This window comes from Carassius auratus, chromosome 18, assembly GCF_003368295.1.
Source record: "Carassius auratus strain Wakin chromosome 18, ASM336829v1, whole genome shotgun sequence".
NCBI lineage: Eukaryota > Metazoa > Chordata > Actinopteri > Cypriniformes > Cyprinidae > Carassius > Carassius auratus.
This window is the reverse complement of record NC_039260.1, coordinates 549,713-560,000: the sequence shown is the minus strand read 5'-3', so window position 1 is coordinate 560,000 and position 10,288 is coordinate 549,713. Positions and strand designations below refer to the sequence as shown.

The 10,288-nt window shown below is 37.6% G+C and overlaps 1 protein-coding gene across 1 annotated transcript in view; it reads right to left on the bottom strand.

Moving 5' to 3' along the window:
• The window catches only part of LOC113118059 (glycine amidinotransferase, mitochondrial-like), an 8,320-nt gene extending 4,741 nt beyond the window's left edge, over positions 1-3,579 (bottom strand). Inside the window, exons 1-2 of the mRNA XM_026286927.1 lie at positions 3,442-3,579; positions 2,539-2,744 (exon numbers count right to left, since the gene is read on the bottom strand). Of these exons, the coding sequence (XP_026142712.1) occupies positions 2,539-2,724 (186 nt within the window). The 5' untranslated portion in view covers positions 2,725-2,744; positions 3,442-3,579. The remainder of the gene's footprint in view (positions 1-2,538; positions 2,745-3,441) is intronic.
• Between the last annotated feature and the right edge of the window lie 6,709 nt (positions 3,580-10,288).

Below are 10,288 nucleotides of genomic sequence, written 5' to 3'. Positions count from 1 at the left end.
ATGGAGGGTTTTATTGAGGAGGCCTTAAGTTCTGGATTCATTTAGCCCTCCACGTCACCAGCTGCAGCAGAATATACACCAAACTCGACCTACGGAGTGCATATAACTTGATTCTGATTGAGAAAACTTGGAAAACTGCCTTCCTCACCACTAGGGGCACTATGAGTATCAGGTCATGCCGTATGGACCTGCCAACACCACCAGCTCTCTTCCAGTCTTTCATCAATGAGATATTCCGAGACTTACTAAACCATTACGTAATAGCCTACATCGACGACATCCTGATTTACCATGAGACCATGTTTCATCATGTTTTCAGGAATTATGGCATCCCAGAGGACATTGTTAGTGACAGTGGCACCCAGTTCATGGAGAGCATTCTGCAAGCACCTTGATATTAATGTCAGCCTCACATCAGGTTACCACCCACAAGCAAACGGACAAGTGGAACGGTTAAATCAAGAACTAGGCAGATACCTACGATCTTATTGCAGCTAAGAACAGCATCGATGGTCAGAATTCCTCCCTTGGGCAGAATATGCACAGAATTCACTGACTCACTCATTAACAGGTCTAACTCCTTTCCAGGGCATCCTTGGATATCAAACCTCTATGTTCCCGTGGTAGGGCGAACCATCATCGTTCCCTGCGGTGGACGACTGTATTCGGCGTAGGGAGAGGGTGTGGGACAATGCCCATGTACACCTTCAATGAACTGTACGAGTACAGGAACTCCAGGCCAAGAAGCGACACCCTCCCTTCAACCAGGACAGCAGGTCTGGCTCTCCACAACCACCTCAAGTTGCAGCCACCAAGCAGGAAGCTCAGCCCAAGTTATGTTGTTCCTTTCAAGATTCTACGAAGAATAAATTGTCACATTCCAATTAGAGCTTCCTGCTAACTACTGTATCTCTCCATCTTTCCATGTTTCACTGCTTAAACCGGTCCGCCCAGATGCTGACCCCATCATGAGACTCAGTAACCGCCACCGCCGCTGGACGTTGATGGAGCACCAGCCTAAAAGGTTAATGAACTACTGGACTCTAGAAGGAGAGGGCATCAGCTCCAATACTTGGTGGACTGTGAGGAGAGGTCCATAGTGCCCTCTACATCCCTGAAAGACAGCGGAGACCAGGACAACTAGAGCCCAGATACAGATCCCCTGTAAAGACCTTGTCTCAGAGGAGCACCAGGACAAGACCACAGGAAACAGATGATTCTTCTGCACAATCTGACTTTGCTGCAGTCTGGAATTGAACTACTGGTTTCGTCTGGTCAGAGGAGAACTGACCCCAACTGAGCCTGGTTTCTCCCAAGGTTTTTTTCTCCATTCTGTCACCGATGGAGTTTCGGTTCCTTGCCGCTGTCGCCTCTGGCTTGCTTAGTTGGGGTCATTTCATCTACAGCGATATCATTGACTTGATTGCAAATAAAAACAGACACTATTTCAACTGAACAGAGATGACATCACTGAATTCAATTATGAACTGCCTTTAACTATCATTTTGAATTAATGAGACACTGTTTTCCAAATGAATGTTGTTCAGTGCTTTGACGCAATGTATTTTGTTTAAAGCGCTATATAAATAAAGGTGATTGATTGACTGATTGATGGGAAGCCGCCAGCGACATTCTGGATCCCTCTCACACGGAGGACTTTCACTGAGCCAGAACCAATCGACCAGCACCATGACCACACATTGCGAAGTATTGCCAGTTTACCTGCCTTTTCCTAGTGATTTATTCAGACTGCCTGTTTGTGTATGATTCTGCCTGTTCTGCCTGTGTTTGACCTATTCGCCTGCCTACTCGTCTCTGTCTTTTGAAAGTGAAAGTGAAAGTGAAATTCAGCCAAGTATACTCATACTCGTACAATTTGTGCTCTGCATTTAACCCATCCAAAATGCACACACACAGAGCAGTGAACACACACACACACACACACACACACACACACACACACACACACAGAACAGTGCTGCGGCGCCCGGGGAGCAGTTGGGGGTTCGATGTCTTGCTCAAGGGCTCCTCAGTCGTGGTATTGAAGGTGGAGAGAGAACTGTTCATGCACTCCCCCCACCCACAATTCCTGCCGGCCCGAGACTAGAACCCACAACCCTACGATTGGGAGCCCCACCCTCTAACCATTAGGCCACGACTTCCCCCCTTTCTGAATTCCCTTTGTGCATGTTGAAAGATCGCATTACTGCACTGACTGTCTGCCTGGTTTAACAACTCTCTCTATAAAATCTTTCCCTAATAAACTTCTGCAAATGGATTCTAATACTGCCTCAGCCTCCTCGTTACAGAGAATTATAATGATAACCAGTGTTGGGAAGGTTTCTTTGGAAATGTAAACAGGTTACAGATTACAAGTTACTCTATTTAAAATCTAAGCAGTAGTGTTTCAATAATTTCAATAATTTGAAATTTCAATAATTTAAGTGATGTTACTTGTTACATTTGATTACTTTTCTTAATGTGTGTGTGTGTGTGTGTGTGTGTGTGTGTGTGTGTGAGAGAGAGAGTGTTCTGTACCTTGACCTCCACGGGGGGACGCAGGCGTTCTCGGCTCTCCCGACGATCACCTCCTCGAGCGAGTCCCACTCGTTGTGTGCGCACACGGGGCAGTCCTCGGCCGTGTGCTCGGTTACCGGCTCGTCTGCGGTGAGCGGGAACGCGGCGGTGGAACTTGAGGTGCTGCGGAACCCGTGTGACACCCATCCCGACACCACGCGACTCACCTGCGCAACACAAACCAAACTCACAAATCACCACCAAACAAGTCCATAAGTGACTAAATTAGTCAAAGCAAGTTCTTTAGTTCTTCACGTTCTTTAACGAAAAAAGGTGAAACTATTTTAATTCAGAAGTTGCTAGAAAAGTAAACGTGAGAGTTTTAGTTTTGAAACAGTACTTTTTTGTAAAACAATTTATTTTTAACTTATTTATACTTACTATAATCATTAGACAAAACATAAAAAATGTTGGGAACACTTTATTTTAAGGTGCCTTGTTACATGTACTTACTACTATAATAGCAATCAATTATTAATTTTGCACTCATTTGTAAGTAGCTTTGGATAAAAGCGTCTGCTAAGTGATTAAAGTTAAATGTAAATAATAACATGCAAACCCTAATCCTAACCCTAACCATACAGTAAGTACATGTAGTGACAGCTGTGCTGTGCTGTCACTCATTCATAACACACGATCTCCAACTCCGACATGAACATCAAGACAGTAAATCAAAAGACAAATAAAACGATTATAGTCTCAGAATCCATTGAAGAGTTTAACACTAAAAATATATTTTTAAAATGAATAAATAATTATCTTTAATAATTATGATGGTAGGTGTGAGTTTCTGTAAATGCATAAAGACCCTCATCACACACTCACACACTCACACACAGTGCTTTACTCTCTAAAGATATTCACCATAGCTCCGATCAGATGAGCAGCTTCTGCTCCTCGGCTCCCTCCTCTCAGACACCGCACACGCAGCATGTTGCTCTGGATCTGGATCTGGTTCTGGTTCTGGATCTGGTTCGGGACTGAAGCTCTCAGGCAGCAGCAGCAGTTCTGATCTGAGGCGCAGCGGGCACGCGCTTTTATAGTGCGCGCGCAGGTGGCAAGGCTCGCGGAGCGGAATTCTTGAAGATAAACTGCAGCAGAAGAAGAAACTCTGACAGCAGCACATTCTTATCCCACCCTTACGATAAATAACCATGATTTACTACAAATAAAACCAAAAAAACTATATGGTTAAACCATATGCTTACCACATATTAACCGTGGTTTTGCTAGACTACCCATAGTTTAACTGTGGTATTTGTAGTAAAACTCAATGGTTATAGAAATGGTAATCAATACGCCAAAAAAAAAAAAAAAAAAACTATGGTTACTACACTTTTACTACAATAAAACAATGGTCAATTTTCATAAGGGCAACGAGTCTGAGCTGCATTTAAAAGATGCAACGCCACTCCATGCATTCACTACTGTAATTACTGTAACCAGCTGCTGGATAATAATAATAATAATAATAATAATAATAATAATAATAATAATAATAATAATAATAATAATAATAATGACTTTCACACGGCGCCGCCCTCAAGGAAGACAAATAAATTAAGTAAAGATCAGTAAAGGAACGAATGAAACTGCATCAATTTAAACGATCAACTTTAAAACAATTAAAAGAGTTAAATGGCTTTAGATTAGATTCGGGTAAAGCTCTGTCCTCTATATAAACCGACTCACTGACTGTAGGCTATACATGATCAGAGATTTTTGCTCTTGTCGACATGTGTTTGTTGTGCATTTGTTTTAGAGAGCTCAGCAGAAGAGCATCACTGCATGTCAATGAGAGAAAAACACAAGAATATTGACCAGCTTTCCAGACAGAGAAGAGGATAACATACAGAGTCATATCTCTGAGGTGAAGAAAAACATAATTCTGATGTTCAGCTCGTTTCAAACTTACATTTACAAGACTCCAATAATATTAACACCTTTATCAGTCTTAATGCTACTTACAGACAAAAGTTGTGTAAGAAAGAAAACTAACAGTCATGTTATCACTAGTTTCATCTGCGTAAAATGCTTATTTAAAACAAGCCAAGAGGAAAATATAGATAGTAAAAAGCAGTTTATGTACTGTGACTGTGAGCCAGAGGTGATTAGCAGTAAAGAGCTTATGAGCAACAGTGTGCAATTAAGTTTTTGCAAAGAAATTATAAATTGTTCAAAGGCTGAGCGTGTAATTTCTGCGCGAAGGGAAGGATCTGCACAAATACACCTTTCCGAAATCCACGTCAGCCAATGAGCGAACGAACCCTTAGCCACGCCCCCGACTCACGCCATTGGTCGAGCCATGGCTGTGGTGCAGGACTCTAAACAAATAACAGTAGCCTATTGTCAAAGCCCAAAAAAGAATGTTTTTCTCTAATTCAGAATAACATAAACAAGCTGTAAAAACTATTAATAAACTTAGCATTTATGATTGTATAAGTGAAGAAAACACTTATTGATGACTACATTTATTCCTTCTATAATGATTGATATAAATCTAAATTTACAGAAAGTGATTGTGATGTCTTCTTTTCCTTTTCAAAAGAAACAATTCCTATTATAGACTCTGATTTTAGAAATCTGATGGAAACTGAGACTGAGATTTCAGAATTAGACCCTGCTATTAAACATCTGTCTAATGGAAAGTCTCCAGGTAATGATGGCATCAGGGTGGAAATATATAAACATTTCTGGCCCGAAATAAGAATCTTAGTTTTCAAAGCATTAAAGGAATGTATAGATAAAGCAGAATTATAGCCATCAATGAAGCATGTTTAAACAGTTCCAAAGTCAGACAAAGATCAATTATTTTGAGACAACTGGAAACCAATAACTCGTTTATGTAATGATTTCATGTTTTTGTGAATAGACTTAGGAAGGGTCTATTCAGTCATATTAGACTAGATCTTGATTCTATTTAATTCCTCAGACAAGCTTCCTTCTATTTCTAGACTTCTTCAAGGCATCGGATACCCTTGAACACTATTTTTTTGTTTAGATCCTTTATTAGAATTTTTATTATGGAAAATAAAACATTATTTGGTGAAAGAGTATGAACATGGAAGTTAGAGAGCCATTGATCTTGAATCTCCTCTTGATATATTCACAATAAAAATGTGTTTAACAAAGTCACTGATGTCAGAATGTCAACTGATGGAACAGCAGGAGATTAGAAGAACAATTCAACTTATGCGAAAACATAAAAAGAGGTTTTAAAAAAAATACAAATATGAGAATGCTGAATGAAATGATTGAGCTGGTTATCTTTAATTTGGATGTGCAATCTCTCACAAATGATATCAGAGCTTTGACACTGCAAACGTCTGCCACAAAACCTGAAAAGCCTTAAAAGGCAGGAATGAGATACTTTCAGTTAGAATTTACTCAACAGTTAAGACTGTCACGTATGTGTGCTTTTTGCTAACTGTACGATGATTGTGCAGGAAGTGCATTTTGCAACAAAGTTTCTTAAAGTGTTGTATTGTGATATGTTTTATCTCGTCATTAAAGAAATTATGCTATGAAGTTTAGAAATAGTTATTTACTTAGCCTACGCCTTTAAGATGTTGTAATTGTTTAGATTAAAACGAGAGATAGATTAATTTGCTTTAATTAAAAAGATACAGCAAATATGATGTAAACTTCATCTCAATGTATGTTGCTTACGAGAAATGTTAAATTTTCATTACAGTAGATGCACTTGTAACAGGTTATTACTTTTATTTAGTTATTTCCCAAAAGGTGGCAATAGTGTATAAGAATTACTGCATAATAAAGTCTGTTTTACGTCTGATAACTTCTGTTGAGCTGTGAAGTTAGGGTTGAAGTGAAGTACAGCACATTAATGTTCAGTTTGATTGAATGCTACCAGAAGAACAGAAACACTGACAGCATGATTTCTGCAAGAATTACTTTTCTTTCTTGTTTCCTTGTGATCTCGACATAAAAGTCATTTTAACAGAAATAAAGTTGTATTTATATTAGATATTCATTAGACATTCAACTTTCAACATCGACTGGCATCGAGAACAAAGTCGTTCTGAGCAAACATGCTTAGGTTTATTAATTTATAACATTTGGCACCAGACATTTTAACTGAAATATAAAGGCTGTGATATTAATGTTGAGAGATGGGATTTTAAGCCTAATATTTTTGGAGAAGTTTTCATCCTTATTAATTGAAAGAAACGAGTGATGATCTAGTGCTTCATTTGAAGAACTGTGGTGCACTGACAGTATAGTTTTATATAATTAGAGTACATAGAAATCTTAAAAAATTACATTTTTAACTTTGATAGACCTCAATAAGACATAAAACATCTAGAAAGGATTAAATACAACCACAAATCAGAAGTTTGTTAAAATGCAATAAAATCAAGATCTTATAATAAAATCTTAATTCTATTTCATCTTTATTTGACTGACAAAAGTGCAGAGAAAAGATTTTCAATGTTTTCACTGACCAAATAATTGGGACAGAGACACGTTTAACACTGTGTCACATCAACTTTGAATTACAGTGTATGATTGTTTGTAAGTCGAGGATACTAATCATTAAAGTTTTGCAAGCAACATTTTTGCCCAATCTGGGTTTACACAAGACTTCAGCTGCTCATCAGTCTGTGGTCATCATTGCCTGATGTCCTTTCCATGATGGGTCATACATGTTCAGTATAGGAGACAGATCTGGACTGATCGAGCACATTCACTCTGTCTCTACGAAACCATGCTGCTGTAGCACATGCAGAATATGAGCTGGCGTTGTCTTGGTCTAATAACCATGGACTTCTCCTGAAAGACGTCATCTTGATGGCAGTATATGTCTCTGTACAATGCCAGAGTCAGTGTTATCCTCACACATGCCTCTTGCTCTGATAAACTCCATGTAATGACAGATGTTTGCTCTTGCATCCATCACTGGTGAAAGTCTGGATTGGTCTTTGGGACTGAGAACTCGTGGTGTCACTGCATAGAACTGATGTATAGCTTTCTGATGAGCCAAACCTGATACCCTGACCCTACCCTATCCCAATTTCCACGATTGGACCATGTGTCATGAAATGAGTTTTTGTAAAATTCAGAGAAATGAGCCATTGTGCTTATCATAAGGAAGCCAAAAATCATATCTTTGAGGCACATGGAAAAAGTATTGAATAATAGGAACGTCTTAGAATAACTTTTATGTTCCACAGAAGAAAGAAAATCATCCAGATTTGGAAAGACATGAAAATGAGTAAATGATTACTCAGTGATAACTACATTGTTATGAAGTTCTTGATTTTTGTGAACTCTCCCTTTGAGTAAAATTAAATGCAAGACTATAAGCATCAAAATATACTTAAGATATTACTTATTTTAACTTTTAATATTACTGGATTATAGATCACCGTGTTCTCTTTCATTTTTATTCCTGCATCTGATAAATGACAGAGGTAAGAGTGATATTTATATATCGCCTTTGCTTGTGGGAAACAAAGATGTGAACGGAGGTTTTATGAATATTATTTAGTCAGAATAATTTGACAACACCGCACAACTCCACTCTTTGGAACAATAGGGCTGTGATTATTAATATAAATCTCTGTTTAAAAGTGATTGGTATTGCAAAGGCATTGTTTTTTATTAGTGATTTATTAGATGATAATGGCTTTTTCCTATCTTATCATAAACAAATACAGAGTTAGAATTACAACTAAAGGTTATAATAAGGTATGCAATACTATACCCACTGGATTGTTAAGAGTAATCCTAAGCGTTTTCTCTGATCTTTTATCTAGAGCTGTAGTTTCCCTGGCCTCTTTGAAGATATGTAATGTTGACCTTTTAGACAGTAAGAGTAATAACAAACGTATTTACTAAGTGCTTAATCAGTGTTATTTTCTGGGAGATGTTGAAACCTTAGTAAAGGACAAATCTTTTACCCATTATATGACATACCCAGCTGCTCCAAAGGTCAAGGACACGCATCACTAAATTATGTTTAGGATTTCCTCAGTTTATACAAAACTATTTCATTCCTTGTGGATCCTTGTGGTTTCTGTCCTTCTTTTAACAACTTGAAAGAAGACAAGGGAATATTGTTGCGCTCAGATGAAAGCTAGTTGTAAGTCCAGGTGCGTGAAAACCAGTAAAATGTAGAAGAGACTGTAGATGGTTCGCACTCTGAAAGACTAGACAAAGTCTTTAACAAAAAGAATCAATCATTTATTTAGAGCAATTTTGCAATTTTTCAAGCAACAACTTGAAAGAAGAAAGAACACTTGATCACCAGAAGGCTACTTCTACATTTTGGTTTAATATACTGTACTTAGCTGGCTGTCAGTAAAAATGGAGATTATTCCATTTCCAAAATTCCAAATTTTCAAAAGCTTAAAAAAAACATAATAGGAATTCTGAAAAGTTATGCTTTTGTCAAAATGTTTATTACTTTAGTGTCTTTTTCCTTGTAATGTCTACATCAACTACATCTTTGTTTTCTTGCTCCTTGTGTTTATTTATTTATTTTCTTCTTCTTCTTTAATGTAAACTCTGTGTTAGCTCAATGGAAGTGTCTTCTTGTTATGTACATTAAAAAGTGTCTTCTTTGCAGTTTCGTGTTTTCTTGTCGGAGAAGAAACTTATGCTACAGTTGAGCACAGACGTTTTTAATGCACGTTTTTAGAATTTATGCACGTCTTGGCGTTTCCATCCGGTGTTTTTTATGCGATATCCCAAAATGCACATAAAAATAGGTGGATGGAAACATAGCTAGTGTTTTTAGTTTGACACGAAATTAGCTATGGTTATTCAGAATAAGACCTAAAAACCTAAATGCTTCAGCTTTAAAGTTGTCCAAGTCTTGATTTTATTTACTTTTAGTCTTAAAGCTACAGCAGCCATTTTAAATCTTCTGCAATACATCTCCATCGCACGAGTTTATTTATACAGCACATTTCATACACAATGGTAATTCAAAGTGCTTTACATAAAAGAAAGTAAAATACTCATGAAAAAAATAATCACAAAAATAAAACAAAGAATTTTAAAACTTTGGAAATTATTTTTTAAAAATACTTATTTAAAATGAATTTAAAACATTTAAAAATGTAAAATGATTTGACATAAAATACAGTGAATATGTAAAATACAGTGCAATCAGTTCGAACATCACAAGTCTTGACTGGAAACAAAACCTCTAATTCTTGCAATGTTTTTTAAATGATAGTATGCTGATTTAGTTACTGCTTTGACATGACTACTGAAACTCAGACCGGTCTCCAGAATCACACCAAGATTCCTGACTTGATTTTTAGTTGTTTGACCCCTAGAGTCAAAGTATGCATTCACCTTGAACACTTCATCTTTGTTTCCAAATGCAATGACTTCAGTTTTTTCCTTGTTTAACTGAAGAAAGTTCTGGCACATCCAGCTATTCATTTCACCAATACATTGGCAGAGGGAGTCAATGCGGCTGTAGTCATTTGGAGATAAGGCTAGGTAAATCTGGGTATCATCAGCATAGCTGTGATATAGGCAATTTGGTTCTTTCTCATTATTTGACTTAGTGGAAGCATATACAGGCTAAACAAGAGCGGTGCTAGAATCGAGCCTTGTGGGACTCCGCATGTCATGGACGTCCACTTAGACTTATGCTCTCCTAGACTCACAAAATAGCCTCTCCCTTGTAAGTATGACCTGAACCATCCAGTACAGGTACAGGAATTAAATA